Below are 21,995 nucleotides of genomic sequence, written 5' to 3'. Positions count from 1 at the left end.
TGAGCATCCCTTTTAATGAGCTGTGCCACCAGTAAGTAGTGCATGCATCGGTCCCTGATGGATTTTAAGTTTCTTCTGAATGCCCATAGCAGATTCATGCTTTTATGGTGACACAGGAGCTGCGGCCTTCTAAATGTCCCCTGAGCTTTGTGTCCCTGACTTGTGCTGTAGCCACGGTGGGGGTATGCCTGTCCTTTGCTGGTGCTGCTTGGAGTGGTTGAGCTTAAGGAATCACTGGGTAGTGCTCAGATTTAGTTTGCTCTCATATCCGAGAGCTGAAATGAATGCCTAAAAGGCCTTCTCCTCCTCTGCATTCACAACTGCCAAAAAGGGCACCTTTCTTCCCAAAGCAAGAAGAAAAACATCCAGCCATCTGCCACGACCCTGCCTTCTTCTAGCTGCAAAGCGTTATGGGTCTTCTCCAACAAGCAGTTTCCCTGCCATCATGACTGGATGGCAGCAGTGCTGGCTGGAGGGAGCCAGCCCCAGGTAGGGCTGTGGAGAGGAGTCCTCCTTCTCTGATGCTGCTTGGTGGCTTCTGATCCTCATCCAAGAGCTGGGCTGCTGGGATGGAGAAGGAGCAGATGTTGCGCCTAAGTAGCGCGATGGTGACGCAAGTCACTGATATTTGGTAGGTGATGTAGGCTTGGGGTCCTGGCTTCTAGTTGGCAGGGCTGGTATGGTTTGGTTTATACCTGATGTTCTTGGGGGGACAAGCAGGAGAGGAAAGGGGTGGTGGGATGTGCAAGGGGAGCTTCAGCAGCAGGGGACATCACCCACAGCTGCTGGCAATGGTGAAGACCTCAGTGTGTAGGGAAGGGCTAAGAATAGGATTGCATGTAAACACCAGATAAATATAAAAATATAATGTTCAAATGGCCCCAGTGCTTGGCCAGGGACAGTCATGAGACTCACGGTGTGTCCATGGGTATGGGTTTGAGTGGTATCCTGACCACAAAACCCCTGTTACTGCTCTGGCAGCGTTTTGCAGGGGTGAGTGCCGAAGCAGCATGATGGGTGCTTTGGGTTCCTAGTTTCAAATCACACAATGTGGAGATGCAGAGGGTGAACCTCACAGCTGCTGAAAGCTGGTCTTGTCCTGTTGGGATCAGCGATGTCCCATGCTCCAGCAGCAAAGGTGCTTGCCTAAAGGCAACTTCAGTATAAATCCCAAATAACATTTCTGCTGGTTGCATGGAGGGATCACAGGGCTAGGTCTCTGTTAGAACTGAGGCCTGATTATCCTCTTCCATACACTCATGAAACTCCACCGCCTTCAGCAGAGCCATTCCTGGAGCTCCTGTGTGAGACTGAAAGGAGATTAAGTGCCCAGCAGTGCTTCCCATTCCTCCTGTGTCTTGCACCTTTGTTAAGACCTTGCATTTCAAACCATTTTAGCCAGTGGGAGGCAAATCAAAGCTGTTAGGTTTTAGCTGGTGACAATGGTCCTGTGCTGCGTGGTGTGCCCAGCCCCTTGCCTTTGTGCAGCGTTTGCTCAGCAGTGATTCTGGCCTTTATTTCATTTGCTTCTGCATCTGCATTTGTAACCGTTCTTTTTTCAAGTTAAGTTTCTGACTGGTGACTCATTAGGAGCAAATAGGCAAAAGGATATTGACTTTACACCTACTAATTTGGGGGTGCTAACAAGCAAACGTAAGAGCTCTATAGTTACCGGGTGAATTCTTCCACCTGGGAAGACTGGAGGAGGGGAGGTAAAAAGCATTGCAAAGAAACCGTGCTTTTGTTACCAGCTATCAGCCTTGGCTGTTCGTGCAACCATGAGTTCAGGTGAACGTTTGGCGATCACTGTTGCTGTAACCTGTTCTGAGCTTTGCCAGGATTTTCTCATGCTGGAACTATCAAGCCTGTGTGGGCACAAGAAGAAGCTAAGATCCTAATAAGAAGATGCTAAATATGTTCACTCAGAAATGAGGTGCCCTTTACACAGCTGGTGGAACAAACCCTGCAGCATCTGTGAGTGCAGGCTGGTGGGTGAGTCAGGATGCACGTTGCTGCTGGTGCTGGTGTGCTGTGTACTGCACTCAGAATGGAAGTAAGAGGTATACATTAGCTTTAATAACTAGTATAGGTACTAACAGCAGCACACATCAGCAGAGTGGGATGCCCACTGAGTCAGTGTGAGTCAGTGTGGCTCTGTGGACCACGGCTGCAGGGACAACAGAGGCTCATGGTCATGGCCATGGGCAGCTCACTCCTGCTGAAGTCTGCTCTCTGTTTCACTGGTGCTGGGGCCCAAGTCAGCTGCAGATGTGTCTGTCCCTCTCCAGCCCCATGTCTGACAGTGAAGTGCACCCTTAGGTGCAAGACAAAGATATTGTTTGTCTTAGGAAGGGCACCCTGTTGCAGGGGAGCTGGAGCACAGCTAAGGAGCCCTGATGGTCCTGCCTGGGGTAGAGGGTTGAACTGGATGAATTCTGGAGAGCCTCCCCAGCCTACATAATTTTGTGAGCATCTTTCAACGCAGGTTGTCAGAACAGAACTGGCAGATAAAGCCATCAGTGGTGCATTGCTTTGAAGGCAGTGGTTCTCCTTCCGGATGCGTTCAGAGGGACCCTTAGGAAGTGGCTTTTTGTGGTTTGTCCCTCCTTTTTCACCTTGTGATTGCTGTATTGAAATGTAAAGAATTTGTATTATTTAAAAAATCAGATGTAGGCAAAGTTTTCTGTTCTACCACTTTGGTCCTTTTGCTCTTTCCCTCAGCTTGGCGTGACCAACTTACATATGTAAAGACAATACCATCTGCAGAGGGGTATATAAACTGTAGTTTATCTTAAAAGGTGCATGCTGTGGAGAGGAGAGGCACACTTTGTACTGGTGCAATAGCCAGTTACCATCTCAACTCCTTTCTGGACACAAATCTGGCTTACTGTGTACTTTGAGTGGAAGGAAGGAGTCCCAGTCCTGCTGAATCCCATGTCAGGCTCCCTTTCACAGGCTCGCACTCTGCGCTGTGACTGCCAGCCTCACTCCTCCTCCTCCTCAGTGCCTGACCTGTCTGCAGCCAATATCTGTCTCTCAGCAGGAGGAATCTGAGGAAACGCAGCAAACTTCAGCTCCTGGGGCTAAATTGTTGTGCTTTGTAACAGCAAACTGTGTTGAACTAATTGACAACCAGCTTTAAACGTACCACGATCAAGCAAATACATTGATTTATTTTTTCCTCTCTAACCGAGTGTTAAGCGGCTTCCAGCTTGGTTTCCTCCCCAAGAAGTGGATAACTCATCTATTGTGTAGTAAAACTGATGGGCAGTTTTGACCTCTAAACAGTCCTTTCAGTGTGTTGCAGGAGGAAGGAGTTTCTTATACTTGTATGAATGTTTGACCACTTAAAAAAGGCGAAACAACAAAAGCCCAACCCAAACCACACACAACAACAAAAGATGATCCATTTTCTCTGGATGTCTTTGAAAGAAGCTTAGTTTAGAGACAGACTGGAGAGAAAGGCTATTGATTTTGTTTGACCTCCAAACAGACTGCGGTCAGTATATTTTCCCTGTTGGAAGCGGTTCAGGGCTCTGAATTTCCGTGTCAGCGTTTGTATTCTGGAGTGCATCGGAGCTTTTGCTGCTTCTTCAATAAATAGCAAGCTGTAGGGGAAGGTAGTGCTGGTATAGATGTGTATTTCTCTCTGGATCTGCCCTTCCTTTTTTCTTCTCTGTATAACTCGGTCATACTGCTGATCAAGCATTTACAAGTTGTTTCCACAGGAGTCAGGCAGGTTAATGGCTTAAACTGAGACTACAAGCAACAGTTTTGTAATCCCTGTCTTGCTTTTTCCAGTGCTGAGCCCAGGCCCTTTCACAGCCTCTTGCCTGCACCCATTGCTGTACCTGGTGTGAGGAGAGAAATGCCTTTGTGTACGCACTAATAAACCCTCTAAAAGATACCATCCCCTCTTCTACCCTTATTATTCTCAAGCTTCACGTTGAAAGCTTTCCCGATTCGCACTTGGTCTTTTGCAATGAAACAGAATGTTCTGTTTGGTGACCCCTGTAGTACTGGAATGCTCTGCTCAGTACTGGTTTGCATAGTTTTGTAGATGTTCTTCTGAAATGGCTCATGACAAGTGACGTGCCCTTTCTCTAGCAGTTGTCTGTCAAAGAGTGGCTTCAAGGGATAGAAGTACCTGTAGGATATATTGATTGTCAGGTTTCTAAATGAACATGTCAGAGCTCCTTTGAGATGAGCAGTACCACTCGACATCTCTCCATGCTGAGGTGTTGATTGTGTTATCTCCTCTGAATTTCATAATAATGCTCCACATTGGTTTGTACGCTTCTGCTGCTTTATGGTGAATTCAACACAGCAACTTTGCTGTTGTTGGCACATCAAGGGGAGCTGATGTTGGATACTGATTGCTGAGCTCCCCTTTTGGCTTTGGCAGCATGAGCTTTATCTTTAACCCACACGGACAGGTGCTTCTCTTGGTCCTAATGGTAACTTCCTCTTCAGAGAAAGGGCCACTCTTATTGCCACTGCCAGCCTCACGTCTGCTTCTAGCTGCATTATGGGTCAGGGTGGAGGCTGCTGGTACAGATGCGTGAGAGCCTGCGGTGTATGAGGTCTGCTGACAATTATACAGCATCAGTTTCTAACTGAAGCGCTTAATTTCCCAGACAGTAATAGCCCACTGCATCCCTAAAAAGCAATGAATGGTGGAAGATGTATTTGCACAGCCCGTGCCAAGTCAAGCTGAGGTTGCAGCCTGAGTTGTGTGTGTAACTCTAGTGACTCCCTGGAGCAGGACTTTAAGGGTTCCCTCGAACCTCTTCTTGCTCTCTTTAGCCCAAACCCCCCTCTCCCTACATCTGAATGTTCAATTACATTAACCCTTTGCAAATGGCTCAGCAAACACCTCAGAGTGGTGAGAGGGACCAGTAACTGTTAAACATCTGCACAAACAGGAAAGCAAGGAGCCGATGGGGGGAGATTGTGGGAGGTGATGGACGTATCCCCATGGCTGGAGCTGCTGGAGGTGGGCCCTATGGATGCTGCCTCCCTGGCTGCCTAGCCACACTGGCTGCTCACCTCTACCCTGGGTTCTGGTGCTGGCAATTATTCCTTGGCTCCAGTTCCCAGGGCTGGTGTGCTGAGTGGTGATCCCAGTTTGTACTGGGCCATTGGGCAGAATAGGGCAATGCAGAGGTGCTGCCATGCCGTCTGGGATGACACATCTCTGGCAGCGTTCAAGGCCAGGCTGGACGGGGCTTGGAGCAACCTGCTCTTGTGGAAGGTGTCCCTGCCCATGGCAGGGGATTAGAAATGGATGAGCTTTAAGGTCCCTTCCCACTCAAACCATTCTGTGATACAGCTATAGGGTTCATCAGCCTTCTGCTTGTCTCAGGAGTAAGCAGTCACAGGATTGCAGCCTGAGCATAGACTGGTTTGTTTAGGTGCTACCCCCCCAAGGTCATCATGAAGCTTTGTTAATTAATAAGCAGGAGTTTTGCCAGAGCCCTGAGTGGCAGGTGATGTATCAGTAAAACATGTAATTGGAAACATAGGGAAAACAGCAAAGCTGTATGCTATCCTATTGCAATAGCTCCTATAGGTGGTCTCCAGTCCGCTGTGGTGGTGGATCAGGAATATGACAGTTTCTTGTTAATGATCTAAATCAAAAACTAAGCACTCGTAGAGAAGCAAAGGTGTCCTTGTGTTTTAAGTGCCTGTAATCTGTTTCTAAGAGCTGGGTACCAAAATATCCCTTTGATTCTCAAAGGTAATTGTACCTCTTAATTAGCTGGAGGAAAAAAAAAACCCACCAGCCTGAGATTTTGCTATATAAATTATAATTAACCCCTTGGCACTGGAAGTTGAGATTTCCTGCCCCCGAGCACAAATGCAAAACGCATTAGCAGCACTTAACGTCAGGCACTCTCGCCCACCGCAGCCGAGGGGTCAGCTTGCTACCCCATAAATACTGCCGCGTTCCGAGCCCGGGAGGAAAATGGCAGGGAAGCCGCGGGAAGCGGAGGGGAAGCGCTAAACGCACCATTCGGGGATGTTTGACCTGCTTTTTTGTCAGAGCCGCGAATGCCCCAGCGGGAAGGAATAAAACCCCAGCCCTCGGTGAGGAGATGGGAGCAAGGAGAGGGACGCTTCCCGGCGAGCGGCTTTGTTGCCGGCATGGCTGGTTGCCTCGCCGGGAGAATGGCTCTCAGCGCTGCCGCCTCACACACCTCCAGCGAAAATAATTGTCTGGTGCCAGACACACTTGGCTGTGCCTGTTGTGTGCGGAGCGCCGGCCACCCACTGCTGGCATTCACCAACATCCTGCTTTTTTGTCTCCTTTTCATCCGGGCCTGCTGGGGGATGAGCTTTAACTCTTCACACCGGAGGTGGACCTGCGGTGGGACACCGGGGAGCTGGAGGCTGGCCCGAGCCTGCCTGTGCGCAGGATCTCTGCTCACTTCACCTCCTCAGTGGAGGGCCAGGCCTGGTGGGCACCAGGATTTAGGGAAAACCATCTGCGTCCCCCACCGGGAGCTTGCACAGAAGCTCCTTAGCTCAAGTCAGCAGGTTCCTTTGCTCCTTTGGTGCCTGGGTGAAGAAGTGAGCCTCTTATGTGATGGGTCAGTGCCCGAGTGGCTGCAGCTCTGTGCTGGGCTCTTGCAGATAAGGTGGTGTTTGCCAAAGGCTGTTTCTTGCCCCATGGGTTCTGTGGTGTGTCCTCAGGCTCCTTCATGTGATGATGGGTGTCATGGGCATTGGCAGCTCCTGCAGTGGCAGCAGTGGCTCTCAGCTGGGGTGGTGGCAGCAGGTGTGGGGTAACTTGGCCACAGGCAGGGACACCTTCCACTAGAGAAGGATGCTCCAAGTCCCTGTGTCCAACCTGGCCTTGAACACTGCCAGGGATGGGGCAGCCACAGCTTCTCTGGGCACCCTGTGCCGGTGTCCTGGCGGGAGGAGGGATGTGCTCACTGGTGTGGGGTAGCGAGTGCTGGAAAGAGGGCTTGTGCCTTGGGTCTTATCCTTTGTCTGTGTGCCTGGAGGTTTCTGCAGTGAATGACACGCTGATTACAGAGCTGTCTGAAGAGCCCTCCAAGATGAACATCATCTGTTCACATTGGGACAGGTATAGGCTGGACACCAGCAGCAGCAGTGTCACCTGCAAGCATGGCACTCACTGCCGCAAGAGACTGTTGCCTCTGCAGGTCCCCAGGGCCACCCCCTCTGGTGTGGGGAGAGGAGAGGAGGATGCTCCAGTGCAGGGAGGAGAGAAAAGGGCTGAAAAAAATGGGTTGAAAACAGGGCTGAGTCTGAGCTTTATAGGTGACCTGGGTCTCTACATAAACTAAAACTGGGATAAGTAACAATAATACAGCTCAGATTTTACATTGCTAATGCTGATTCTTTAAACCCAGAATACCCCCAAATAAGGCCAAATAATACCCCAAAATTAGAGATACTGCCTTTTTCCTTTGCTGCTCTTGGTTATAACACCACAGATGAGGACTGGCTTAGCACTGCACTTGATTTACTTTTTATATAAAAATCTAACATGGGATCTCCTTTTCTTAATCCAAACACTTATGGTTTGAATGCAGGATTGTATTTGAGATTTTTAAAGTGCCTTTATTAAAACATAAAACTAATTTTACAGTTCTGAGAGGTCTTATTGAAGTACCCAGTGCCAGATGCTTTTTGTCCCAAATGACTCTAGGAAAAAAAAAAAAAGCCCCAAACATTTAAAACTTCTCATGCAATTAAAATGCAGTAAAAAGCAAGTAAATAATCTTACCAATGGGGGGGTAATAGTTTAAGAAAAGCCCTGTGATTAATGTGTTTCCAAAAATAACTATATAGAACCAAAGGTGCTAAGGGAAAGTTAATGGGATATCTGACTTTTTGTTGTTATTTCTGTTGCTGCTGCTCTGAGAATAGTTGGAAGAATTGTGCTGTGTCTGCTAGGGAGAGACCTCTTCGAAGGGGCACTGCAACAAGGTGCTTCACCCAAGGGATTTGCTTTGCAGTTTGCTCCAGAGGATGTTTGTCCCCAAACAAGCTCAGTACTTGTCCATCTCTTTCAAGCCATGCCCCAAAATAGTCATGCTCTTACCTAACAATGACAATTTTCTCTGTTTCATTTAAGAATATGTCAGATATCTTTGAGATTCTGTTGCATCCATTGTAAGAGCAAAGCCTGTTTAGAATCTTAAAATATAGAGGAATTTTCCCCTTGGGCCAGCATGCTTTTTTCTGGTAGGTTGTGCTGCTGCCTCTGCTCCTCTGGGTTCCAGAGCCACAAGCATCCCACTGAAAATACTGGAGCATCCTGCAACTTTATTGTCAGCATATTATGTTAGTTACTGGAAGAAGGGAAAGTTCCAATGAGCCCCTCGCTTATATTCCTGTCCATAAAATTAATTTCCACAATTTCAACTCTTAATGGCACAGAATAGGAAACCTTGGTGGAACTTAACATCTTTGTATATAAGGAATGGCTGATAATCTAAATTCAAGTAGCACTGCAAATGCTTCACACATTTCTCCTGATTAGCCCCGTTTTGGAGCACTCACAAATACAACAATGGAACCTGGATGGGACTAACTTTTGGAGCGTATGAAACCATCATGGTGTTGGCATACAGGAGGGATTTATGTGTTTGGGACTCCTTGATAAGAGGATATGGTGGTGGTAACATCACACCTACTCCATTGCTCAGGATGAGTAGCCAACCACTGCGTTGCCCAAGAGAGGTGGGTGAGTGCTTCAGAGGAAGTGTGGTCTGTCCCGTGCTTCTGGCCTCAAATGAAGTGGCTTTGGAGAAGCAAGAGTACGTGGGGCTCCCATAGTTGTCATTCTCTGCTTATTGTTATTTTTGTGTGCATCACTATTTTCATTGGGTTCAGCTGAGACTGGGAACACGAGAGTCAAAATAACTTGAGCAGGGTTTGTTCTTGTGGTAATCCTAACCCTCCGCGGGACACAGGAAGGTTCACGTTATTTCCAGACCCAAGAGACTCCAGTGCTTTGGACGCGTTTCAGCTGGGCGCTCAGGGCCAGGTCCTGAAGTCCTTGTCTGTTGGGCTTGACTGTGTCAGTAGCAGTTTATTCAAATGAGAATGATCAAAGACATGAGGGTTTGGCCCCTTATTTTTCATTTTAGGTGCTTTTTCAAGCATAACAGAGCTTCTGAACTTTTTCTGAGGCTCATCCTTCACTAATTCCAGACTCAGAGCCTGGCAGCTTGTCAAGCAGTTTTCCTGCCTCTGTAGAAATGCTGTCCACTTGAGCTGTGTTTGGAGGCTGCAAGACACCCTGGTGAGATAGAGGAATTTCTGTGCTAACATTTTAAACGTCTCTCTTTCCAGGCCTACTTAGTCATTGAGAGTTTGCAGGTGGCAAAGTTCAGGGCAGAAGTTGTTCACTTCTGCTCCCCGCCCAGGGGTTTTTAAAGCACACAACCTATCGCCTCCAATTTTACTGAATCTTGTCTAAATAAGCTTATTCACCATCATGGAAGCAACTGCCAAAATATTTTTCGTGTCTCTCATGGTGAATTATGTATAAAACATCTGCAAGAGGCCAAGTCTGATTCCCCACTGCTTAATCCTGTTTTCTTACATCTACAAATGGGTGCGAATGGCTCCGTGTCAGAATGACAGTATTTTACACTCATTTTTCACGTGGGTAAATGATGACTGGCCACTGGGTAGTGCAGGCTTGGGCTGGTAATATGGTACTGATAACGTCCACTTTGTCCTCAGATGTTTTATTTTTCATAGAATCACAGATGCAGGGATTTATTAAGCTTGTTTTTAGGTTGGGCAAAATCTCTAGGGCCTGCCTTGGTATTTATTCTGGTCTTAGGTCAGCTAAACTGTCAAGCAATTTTTATATGCATGGACTGATAAAAGACCTCAAATTAGCAAATTTTCATATGAGCTTCTCCCAGGATGTGGTGAGTAGAGTTAGTTTATAGGGACTGTGTCTGGAAGCTTTGTCATCCTTTAGGAACCTGGCAGTCCTCTCCAGGCTTCCTGCAGCCCCTTTAGGCACTGGAGCTGCTCTGAGGTCTCCCCTTCAGGAGCCTTCTCTTGTCCAGGCTGACCCAGCCCAGCTCTCTCAGCCTGGCTCCAGAGCAGAGCTGCTCCAGCCCTCGCAGCATCTCCATGGCCTCCTCTGGACTCTCCAACAGCTCCACATCCCTCTTGTGCTGCTGCCCCAGAGCTGGATCAGGACTGCAGGGGAGGTCTCCCCAGAGCACAGTACAGGGGGAGAATCCCCTCCCTCGACTGCTGCTCACGCTCTGGGGGTGCAGCCCAGCACGTGGAGGGGTTCTGGGCTCAAGCACACACTGAAGCTGGGTCATGGGGAGCTCTTCATCAACCAGCACCTGAAGTCCTTCTCCTCAGGGTGTAGTGGTGTGACACGTTTAAATAGCAGAGGCTTCACTAGAGTGCATGTGGTATTTTATTACTCTAATATCCTGGCCTGTGCACCCTACGGGGTTAACTGCTGCGGCAGCGTGTCATGCCTGCACATCTGTCCTGGGCTGGGTGCTCAGGCTGGTGTGGTTGGCACCAGTGTGGAGATTTCTGCATGTCTTGGCCTCGTGTCGTGCAGACGTGCCCAGTGAGCACTGAGGGGATAGCTCAGCATCCTGGCAATGGGACAGGATGGTGGTTTGCAGATGGGAGAGCCTGAAAGCATCTCCCAGAGACTGAAGCTCTTATCGGTAGTGCAGAGGTGAAACCCAGAGAGGGGTGCTCCTCAGAGGGGAACAGTAGCCCTTGTTTCTCTGTTGAAAGTGCTGTGATCCTGCACTTGTCTCCATCACGTCGATGGATGTGCTCCATGGAGCGATTGCAGGTAGTCAGGACAAGAAGATAGCCCTGCACAGGGCTGGGGAGGAGGGGAGCTTAGGACTGTGTCCAAAGCTGTGTTCCCAGCATGTCCAACCATGCAGCTGGTGGCAGGGGCGGGAAGCTGAAGCAAAGAAGGGGTCTTTATCAGCACTCCAGACTTCCGATGTGTGTGAAGTCCTTTGTGTGAAAGTATTTGCAGGATCAGGTTGCTGCAGTGTGAGTGCCTTTGAGGTCTTTGCTGCATTATAGATTTTCTTCTGATGTCTCCCATGCAAATATTTAACCTGTCTGGTTCCTGAGAGCTACTAAGACTGTTACATGGGTGGCAGGTTGTCTTTGCAGTCATTCCTTTGTTCACACAGAGCCCTTGGTCCTGTTCCCCTTCCCAACCCAAAATCTGGCAAGAAGTACAGTGAGACTTGCCACTTGGTGTATATTGAAGTGTTGATGCTCTGAGGGACTCATGCACTCTAAATGATGCCTTTTCCCTCACTGCATCAGCTGACTGAGCAAAAGATATGATGTTTAATGGAAAATCTCATTTAGGGAAACAGCACTCTGGGGTACGACTGGGTGTGCTGCTCCCGGTGCTGTCCCCCTGCTCCAACACCTGGTTGTTCCCTTGCTTGTGCAAAGTGGTGCCTTAAAAAAGTAAATATCTGGAGCCTGGATCTTGGAGCTGCTCTCAGTCCTCCTCCCCTCAACCATCCCTTTTAATAATTTGACATACATATCCTATGCTCGCTGAAGACAGACTGGATGAGCTAATTGCAGTGGTATGTGGGTCAGAGCTCTGCCCTCCTGAGCACCAGCCTTATTGATTTTGGTGGTTACTCCTGATTGGCACTGAATAATTGAGAAGGCAATCGGGTTGTATGAGTTGTAACTGTCTAAAATGGTACAGTTTGGAGGAATATACAAGTATGCAAACAGAACTGGAGGATGCAGCCTACATTCCCTCACTCGTTCATAGCCTGTGGGCTTTATGAGACCCTCCAGACTTTACCTAATTTTGAAGTTATTGCCTCGTCATTACGTCAGGAATGGGAAGTGGAGACAGGGTCATTCTCTCCTATGTTGTGGTCACGTAAGGGACTCACATGGTTTTGGTAGGGGGTAGGCTGTGTTTGAACAGGTTTCAACTATTTTAAGAACCCTTGGCCATGCTGGGGTTCAGTCTTAGCAGAGAGTAAACTTTACTCTCCCATCAGATACAGTGTATGCTGTGAGCTATGGAAACGTGCTTGTCTGGGTTCATAGCACCACAGCCACTAAACTGGAAAGCCTTCCTCCATCACAGGTCCCAGCCTTGGGGTATCTGTACATCCTCTTTCTTCATTAATTGGAAATGGTTTTAAGGGCTGAGAGTGGCTTCCACAACTTCATAATTGCATCAAAGGCAACAAAATCTTGGTCTTCTCTAAGCACCCTTGACCCAGGAAATCTGTGATCTCTGACCTGCTGCAAGATGCCAGTGGGCAGCGTAAGCGGAGGCACTTTATTTCTGTAAAACATGTTTATTTTGTAAAAAAATGAATGGTGAATAGACTGAAAGTATCCAGTCCTTCTGCACCTTCCTTGTTTTCCCCTTTATCTCTTTATTTATCTGAAACTGGCTGGTGCTAAGGATTTTGTGATAGGTACATGTAAACCTTGCTCTTCTTAGGTGCCCTCTTTCTCTTTTCTTTGTCCGTGCTTTTCTGGCTCCCGTCCTCCCACTCCCAGGATATATTTGAAAGATGATTTGGCATATTTTCTGCCACCTTCACATATCTCCCTGACTTCATGTTTTCTTAGCTGGAAGATAGCTTTTCAGCATATATATGTAATCCTTTTCACCTAGACTTGTGAGGAATTCCAGTCTCTTCCAGTGGGAGTTTTCAGGAAGGTTTAGGTTAAATGGGCCAATAAGGCAAAAGCATGTAGCAGAAGATCTCACCCTCTAAAGACATCTTTTCTCTTTTGCTCTTTCTTTCCCCCTTTGGAAAATATATCAGAATATCTAGCTGTCAAAGAATTTAAACAATAATACCTGATCTGAAGGCTGGAGTGCAGGGCTGTTGAAAATAAAGATTGTAATCTCTCTGATGTATCCAGGGACTAATGGAGCTGGGAGTCAGGTGTCTGGAGCAGCAGACTGCTGTGGGGACACTGGCCTGGCTTGGTGGGACCTATTTTACCTGAGTCTCAATGGAAATTCCCTTTGATTTTCCCTAATGCTTTAGTTGTGGCTGTAGACTATCATGGAGACCAGACATCAAGCCAAGTTTATGTGAACTTAACTCCTGTTGGTGGTGACTGAGCTTTTCCCTTACCATGTGTGAGTGCGGTGGGAGACCTCAGCGGCCCCTTCTGCTGGGCCAGCTTCCATTCCCCAGGACCTCCTGCGGCAGTGTTCAGGGCTGGGGTTCACCTGACTAGATGTGCTGCCCGAGGTCTGGCTCCTGAGGGCATTTAGGGAGATGCCTGTTGTAAAAAGGAGAAATCAACTGTAAGAGATGACTTAGGCTGGAAGCCACCTGGGTTCTGAACCTCACCCTAAAGCCACACTGATCTATCTTGTAGGAAAGAAGGTCAAGGATCCCTAGAAATAAGAACACATTCCCAGCATCTTTAGACTCAGAGTTTTCAGAAGCGGGTCCCTACGGGTGCCCTTGGCCTGTATTTTGGCAACCAGGGTCACAGCGGGGAGCAGACAGTGTCAGCTGAACCTCCTTCCTCTGCTTCCCACTCCTAGGCGTTGGGTGCAGGATGACTCCCGGGGCTCGCAAGCCCCCCTCAGGGTACTGGGGAATGTGTTTACTGGGGTGGATGTCACCCTGGATGCTGACCCATTCGCTCCTGCTTGGTCCGTGCTGTTCATTAGCGCAGGAGGGATCTCAGCGCTGGTGTAACCTCTGCAGCTCGCAGGAAAGGTGACTTCCATTTAGTTTTAAATTATGACATTATTTTTATTAGCTCTTTAAACTTTATTTAAATTCTTTATTTAAAAACAAGGGGGAGGAAGGTATCATATTTTAATTAGTAGCGGTGCCAAAGGAGACCTAGATTAATTATTTGAAATCACTCCATCCAGATGGTTTTAATTTTCACAGCAGGGAACCGGCATCTTTTTAAGGTGATATTTTTCAAATTAAAATCAGCTTGGATATTACTCACACTGGCTGCAGAGGGAGAGGGTTTGTCCGTCTGAGCGCAGGCTGCCATGGGGACCTGCCTTGGAGAGATGCAGGGTACCGACTGTCCATCACAGCTCAAGGCTCTCACTTTGGAGCGTTTGATCAATGTTAGCTCCTGCTTGGGCTGGCCACAACCCGTATCTAATGTGCAGCATTATGCTTGGCAGCTTTAGTCACAGCACTGAGACTGGAATGGACAAGGAATGCCTTGCAGCCTGCTGGGGAACTTGCTGTGTCCTCTTCTTGCTTGTGCAAGCTGTGGAGCCGTCACCAGACCCCTTTGGTGGGGGGCTCGGGGTCCATTTGCTGCCTGGCTGGATTCAACCCTGTAGATCTGTGAGTGACTCCTTGGTGCTGTGGGTGGTGGCCATGGTTCCTGGGCCAACCTCTGGGACCTCTTCCCCTGTGTGCAGGCTGCTGCTCTTCCCCTCTGAGGCTGACCATTAGCCCTTTGCTTGCATGTGGGGAAGACCTTTCACAGTCACCTCTTTAAAGATTGTCAAGGGCAGGCTGGAGAGGGCTTGGAGCAAGCTGCTCTAGTGGAAGGTGTCCCTGCCTATGACAGGGGTTTGGAGCTGGACGAGCTTTGAGGTCCCTTCCAACCCAAATCAATCTAGGATTCTGTACCTTTGCCTATTCCCTTGCCTATTAATGCTGTGTTGCATCTGAGCAGCCTCACAGGACTTCTTGGAGCAGTCAGCATTCACCAAGTTATATACCAATATTGGTCAGTCTCCCCTTGAAGACCTGTCTTTGGCCTTGTGCCATCCTTCCCCATCCTGGCTTGGCTTATCTTGATATCCTTAAAATATATTTCTGGTTCAGATGGCTCTTCCACACTTAAGTGGTTGCTGGTTCAGTTCCCCCTTGGCAGGTGTGGAGAGAAAAGCCTGCAGCACCCAGTTGTCACCTGCAAGCTGCTTTCTGTCACAGACACCCCAAAACCATGGTACAATTCTGAAAGACTTCGATAAATTTCCATATTTATGCTTGATTGCAAGTAATGTTCTGCTGTAATAAAGGCGTTATCCCATCTGCTGTCAGAAACAAGCTTTAAATATATCCCCCTCGATTACGGGTTTAACAAATACATCTAAGTAAATGTAAGTAGCTAGTAACTGGAAAACCGTGACCTTGCCTATATGACTGAGCTGCAAAGGGAAAACTCTGTTTAGGGCCCTTGTGAGTTAAAGGTTTGTGATATTTGCACTGCTGCAGAAGCCAGAAGCTGACTTTACAAGTGGGAAAAATATTAATGTGTTTAAATGAAACAAACTCCTATTTCTATCCCCATGGTAAATCCTTACAGTGAACGTATTTGCTCTTAGAGAGTTTTGAAGTTTGAAATATGAATGCCGAAAAGAATGTGACTTTTTGCAGCGCAGATCAAACATTCTCCAGAGTTTGGCAAAGGCTCTGTTTCTACGGTACAGCTCAGGTCTTACAAGCGTGAGTATTTCCAGAGCAGGACCATGGATTTGTGCTTGCTGACACTTACACATTCTTGCATTGTGTTTCGACCATGTCTCCTTTCTCCCCCTCCATATCGGAGGTGGATCTGAACCAAAATGTCCAGTCTGCCTATTCCTTCCTCTCCAGGGAAATTCCTGGAATCCGAACCTTGAGCATGACTGGAATGTGTGTTTAGATCAGAGGTGGAATAAAACACTGAATTTGGCCGTGTCCAGATTTTTGAGATGATGATGGCATGGTGCATACACATCTGGGTGGCAGCTTGGCACCTCTGCAAATACAGTTGTGTCAGGGCAGGTGGTTTATGAAGATGCAGCAGAGATCTGTCCTCTACCACGGCTCCTGGCAGTGCTGCAAACCAGCTCTGGCCTCAATAACCATGTGAGGCACTATGAGATTGTCCATATTTCTCTTAGCTAGAGAAGGAGTCATGGACCTGGACTGCCAGAAGGCAGTTGGTGACCTCTGGGGAACGTGGCTAGACACACAGAGGATGTCTGCAGGGCAGGGGTTCATCAGACAGAACAAGCAGCACTGAATTTCTCCCCTGTTAGCTGTAGTGGTGACCTTCAGGAGATCACTGTGATGTTTTGTGCCACGAGTGTGTGGCTGGACCACTTCTGTGCAGTGTTTGAGGGCTGCTGGCTGTGGGGAAAGGGTTTTTATTCTTGTCATGCTAACCTCTTTTCTTCATGAGGATAAAATCCATGTTCTTACCCTCTGAAAACCCTCCTGTAGTATGAAGGAGAACGCTAGCATTGAGCTTTGTGTTGCTGATGGGGAAGTGGGGTTGGTGTAGATAGATGGAGCACACGTGTATGTGCACACTCTGTGCTAAACAGGCATTTAACCCAGAGCATCCATACAGGGGTCAGTGAAGATATGCTGTGTCTGCACCTCTGCCCGAGCCTGGGGCTCAGCCCTGGGTGGTTCCTTGGGTTGGTCACTTGCAGAGCATCCCAGTGTGGTGTGGTTCAAGTGGAGGTAATGGGACAATGTGCTGATGGGCTTTGCATGCTCTGACTTAATTGGACCACATTGGTAAATGCTTTTCTTTCTCTTCTTCCTTTACAAGCCCAGCTTCTAGTGGAAACAGACACTTTTGGCAGTCAAGTCCGGATCAAAGGGAAGGAGACAGACTTCTACCTTTGCATGAACAGGAAAGGCAAGCTAGTGGGGAAGGTAAGTGTTTCCTATTAATTCATTTGTAACATGAGTGTTACCTTTAGCAGCCTCCTCAAGGCTGTAATGATGTGTCCGAGCTTTGCCTGTCAGCCTCAAATGAGAAGCAGGACGGAGGGGATGTGGGGTTTGAGAGGCAGCCCATGCTCTTCTGTAGCCCCCCCCCCCCCCTAATATTTTGCTCTGCAGCCAGCCCTGGGATTCCCCTTTGGATATGGATGGGTTTGTGCTTTCCCATTGTGTTGACGTGAGATGTCATCTTGGCATCCCACTGTTGTGGCTGCCTCCGCGGTAACTTCATTACTTGAACCTTCTTTGGAGGGGAATTCAAAAGAAAAGGACAAGCAGAGGGCTGTGCAGGGAGGTCAGCACCAGGGAGGTAGGCACATAAGGCTCCTTCCAGTGGTGAGCCAATGGATGCTGTGGCAGGGCTCTTACTGGAATCCAAACATCACACTGGGGCTGGGCCTCACGGTTCTAGCATTACAGGAACATTTTATTACTTTGGATCCCTGCACCGTGGAAGCATGCAACAAATTACAGCTATTCACCCATCTAGCTTAACTCCTTTGCTGAAGTCATACTTTTTTGTCTATTAACTTGGTTTTGTAACTTAGGCAGCTCTTCTGTATTGGCGAACCTAGGAGCTTGCTAACCAGGCAGGAGCTTGCTCAAAGCTAAACTATCACCAGAAAGTACATGTAAAATAGAAGATCTCAAAGGCCCCTCTCCTCCACTGCCTGCACTTTACACCCCAGGAATTAAAATCTGGCATCTCTGTGGCTGTTAAAAGGGGAAGCTGAGTTTTGTTTTGAGTCAATGCAGTGAAAGCCGCGCTCCCTAACAGAAACCAGAAACCAGGTTGCTCTGATGAAGCAGTATTTACTTCTGTGGTCCTGAGAGTGACACCTGCGGGACAAGTGCCTTCCCCTCCTGTCCCTGTGCATGGTGTGGATGCTCCTAAGCCCGGATCTCTCGCAGCAGCCACCGGCTGAGGCAGCCAGCTCCTGCCTGCTGCAGAGCTGCTTGGCAAAGTAGGCAGCATCCAGGATGCTGCTTCAGATTGGTAGGGACTTGGGAATTGATGCTGCGGGAGGGCTGGACTGAAGCAGTCGGTTCTCTCTGCTTCCTGCTCTTCTGTGGTGCAATTAGGCTCTGGATGAGACACTGTTGTTTGATCTTGGACAGGGAAACTTCGTTTTTAACTGGATTTAGCCCTCTCAGGACACACGTGGGTGCTTTTAAAGATTGCACTGAACACAAACCTTGCCTTTTGATTTTGATTTATTTTTGTGCTCTGATTTTCCACCCTTTAAATGGGATAATAGAGTTTTGCCCTGAAACATTGTAAGGACAATTTTGTTAACGTTTATGAGGTGCTGATACCACAGTAATGGAGACCTTAGAAGCATTCAAACTAGGCATGGTAAAATGAGAATGAAATCTTACCTTTTTCTTCAATTGACCTTAGCCCAGGATGGATCAGCAGTGGTGCGCCGTGCAACCCACATCCTTTTCTGGTCTAATCCGAGTGTCCAGGAGCATCTTGGCAAAGTCAGAGGCTGTTTTCCAAAACGTATGGTATATTTTGGCAAGATTCATCCCTTGATTGGGCCCACTGGGCGCCAAGGCAGGAGAGTTCTTTAGCTTGTCACCTTTCGTGCAGCATCGAGGTGCTGTGGTTTGTCTTCTTGATGTGCTTTTCATAAGGTTAAGCTGGCAAATGGGTTGTTGTTAAAAACAGAACTAAACCTGTGCTTGGCAGTACGAGCCTTCCCACCCCAGACTGCTGACAAGTTCGCAAACCAGCCGACCTGAGCAGGAGGGGGTATAGAGCATGGAGTTTGAGAGGAAAATGTTCCAGACGCGTTGCCCGTATTAACAGCTTCTCATGAGCAAAAGGAGAAAATAATAGCATGGCTTCTTGATACCAAGGAGTGTGGTTTTAATTAGTATCATGGTTTCAGCTCTTTTTGTGGCAAGAGTCTGAGGGAATGCTTTTTAGCTCGAATGCTCGAAACATCCAGTAAACCCCAAGGAAAACGTTAGATAAAAGTTATGCCTGGGCTTATACAAATATTTAAGTTCAGTCTCGGGGTGGAGGGGAATGAGACCCATAAACTGATTGTTTCATGGTCACCCTGGTATGTTCATTTGGCAAGAGAGGAGCCATGGGACCAACCCGGGTCTTTTTCTCTGCTCATTTCCTATTGCCTTACACTGCACAATCCCTAACAATACCAGCATATGCCATCTGGCTTTGTCCTCCTCCTCAGTCAGCAGTTTTGGACACCCCCCCCCACACTTGAAAACCTGCTTTGAATTTAGTCCTTTTTGTTTCCCATAATCACCTACAAAGGGTACTGCAGGCCGGAGCAGGTTGTTGTTCTCAGCTGGAGTGAGTGATGAATGCAAGAGCTGCAGAGATGGGGCTTGCTCCCCACTTCAGAGCCAGTTGTGCTGCAGGCAAACAGACTAACCTACAGGCTGAGAAGAGCAGCCTTGTGTCTTTTCATTCATTCATCAGAAATTGCACCCATGACAGCATTTCTGAGCGGGAGCCATCTGATGGAGCTTTCTCAGGAGCCCCAAACCTGGTGTTTTCTCCCTTGCTTAGTTGCTACTGCATGTGTGTTTGTGACCAATGGGGACCAAAGGAGTTGTTGTGGGTTTCTAACCCAAATAACGTTTCTAACTTTATTTATTGTCATAGCATGCAACTGCGAGGTCACTGATGCTCTATGTGCTGCTTATGAAAACTGGAGACAGGGCAAGTGTACAGGGAGTGACTTTTCTGTTAAACATGACCAGCACCAGGAGAAAACAAATGTGATTGTGTTTTTCCATTGATCCTTGGTGTTATGTTGAAGAAGGCCCAAGAAACGTTTCATTTCATGTTTTTTTTTCCTTTTGACCATATATATATATATATATATTTTGCCTGTGGGTTTCTGGTGCCTCTATGTAGAAATCGCAGGTCCTAAGTTTTATGATTTTGCTGAAGTTTTTTGTGGACCACTGAACTTTATCATAGCGTCATAGAATAGTTTGGGTTGGGAGAGACCTTTAAATATGATGTAGTTCAACCCCTCTGCAGTGGGCAGGGACACCTTCCACTAGATCAGGTTGCTCAAAGCCCCTTTCAAGTTGGGCTTGAGTGTTTCCAGGGATGGGGCATCTACGACTGTTCTGGGCAACCTGTACCAGTGTTTCACCACCCTCATTGTAAAAAATTTCTTCCTTATGTCTAGTCTAAATCTCTTTCAGTTTGAAACCATCCCCCTTTGTCCTATCACAGCGGGCTCTGCTAAAAGGTTTACTTCCATCTTTCTTGGAAGCCCCCTTTTGGTGCTGAAAGGCTGATCTAAGGTCTCCCCAGAGACTTCTCTTCTCCAGGCTTTATGGTGGAGTTATATTACAAGGAGAGAGGTTAAAATATGAAAACTCAGAACAGAAATGTTAGGTGCTTTACTAGAAAACCTTTACAATTATTATTTCTGTGTATTTATCTCAGGCTCCTTACAACCATGGGGGAGAAGGGGACTGAGAGGTTCAGCTCCTCTTCCACAGAGAGGAGCAATGTGACTTGTCCACTTGTGACAAGGCACAACATGCCTGGCCACCTGGAACTCAAGAACTCAAGAACAGGGATGCTGTAGAGATTTCCCTTCCCTACCCTGTCCCAGCCCCCTGGTCAGGAGAGCATTTGCAAGTGGTCAGAGATATCTCTGAGGCTTAAATGGATCTGTTGGCTCCATTACAGGGTGATCAAAGCTTCTCCCTTTCCCAGTGCTGGGGCTGGTGGCTGAGACGTGGTGGTCAGAGCATCTAATCCCAGGCACTGTCACCAGGGAATTCTGATGGTTCTGTACCAGCCACCTGTGGGATCACACAGTCTGGTTGACACTAGGAGACTATAAAGGGAGAGAGTAGGCCTGGTTTTCTGGACTGGCCAAGGGGCAGAGGAGAATGGACCTTGGCTTCCTCCAGAGCTACAAAGTGGGAGGAAAGGGTGCTTATTGCAGACTGTGGCAAGGGAGACATCGGGTTTGAGAGCAAGGTATAGAAGTAGGGAATGCCAGTAATGACTGGAAGGAATCCAGGAGATTGGAGAAGAATGGGGAAAAAACTAAGCACATCTTTGATCCAGAAGTTTCTTCCAAAGATGCTCTAAGTAATCCCACTAATGTTCTTCCATGGCATTAAGTAGATTAAGTCTTTTCCAGATTCAGCAGCAATATTGTTCCCTGTTGGTTTCATTTTGAGAATAGTTCTGTTAGTGCATTAAATCACTCCTTGAAGTCTTCTAAGGAAGGAGATGCAGGTGGCGGGTGCTGGAGCTGTTGTCTCGGGGTGGGATGGGACTCAGCATGCAGGTGGGGTTGGTAGAGCATGGTGGCTGTCAGTTGTGTGCTGTGCCCCTATGTGATGCTGCTCCATGTATTATGGCTGTAATCTTGATGCTGTGAGCCTGTAGGAAGCTCCCACACCACTGTAAATGGGGTGAATCCTCCTGAGATAGGATGTGGCTAAGGAGATTGCAGAAATAGGGGCAGAGTTAGAAAAGTGATAGACAGGATGGGGTCTATGACAGGTATCATCCCTGCCAGCTCTACAGAAGGTGAGAGCAGTAAAGTCGTATCCCAAGAAGTCCCAGTTCATTGCCTCAGTTCAGCTCTTCCTATGAATTCAGGCCTGAGAGTGCACAATACTATAAAATGGGTGATTTCCCACCAAATCCACATGCTGGCTTTCATCATCTCTCTGGGTTTCTTTCATAAATCCTCAGTGAGCTGGCATATACACATTCAGAAAATCATTATATACACGTTATTCTTGAAAAAGCATCATATAGGTGCATTATTTTTGGAAAAAGCAATTTAATGAGTTTGGGTTTATTCCTCCATTCTCCATGCTTAATGTGAACAGTGGGGAAAAGCTGTTTGGTGAAAGGTAGGAACCCCCCCGGCCAGTCAGGGTGGCTGCACACTGCTTCAGATCAATGCCAGGTATGTGGGGTGCTTTCTGGGGACAGCTTTGCTGATGTAGCACAAAGCACAGACAAGCAGTGCTGAGCTTGTGCCCTCAAGCACAGTCCAGCCTATGAAGCAAAGCTGTGCCAGCCAAAGCGTGGCTGTGCCAAGGGCTGCAGTGGCATGGCTCTGCTGACCAGCGCTGCCTCCACCCAGCACCAGCACCAGCACCAGCACCAGCACCGTGCTGACACTGCTTACAGCAGAGACCTGCCCCTCAGATGTAAGATTTTTGTCTGCTGTGATAATTGTTTTCCAAGCCAATATATTTCTGAATGTTACCAGAAAGTTGCTA

General features: G+C 47.8%; 1 protein-coding gene across 1 annotated transcript in view; it reads left to right on the top strand.

Annotated features, from left to right (window-relative positions):
• FGF18 (fibroblast growth factor 18) overlaps positions 1-21,995 on the top strand; it is a 70,890-nt gene that overhangs the window by 36,043 nt on the left and 12,852 nt on the right. The window contains exon 4 of the mRNA XM_057415120.1: positions 16,561-16,667. Coding sequence (XP_057271103.1) covers positions 16,561-16,667 — 107 coding nt within the window. The remainder of the gene's footprint in view (positions 1-16,560; positions 16,668-21,995) is intronic.

Source organism: Pezoporus wallicus, unplaced genomic scaffold (genome assembly GCF_028554395.1).
Source record: "Pezoporus wallicus isolate ANWC-B61680 ecotype Strahan unplaced genomic scaffold, APGP_CSIRO_Pwel_v1 contig_4161, whole genome shotgun sequence".
NCBI classification, from domain to species: Eukaryota; Metazoa; Chordata; class Aves; order Psittaciformes; family Psittacidae; genus Pezoporus; species Pezoporus wallicus.
The sequence above is the reverse complement of the archived record's forward strand: the minus strand, read 5'-3'. Positions and strand labels throughout refer to the sequence as shown.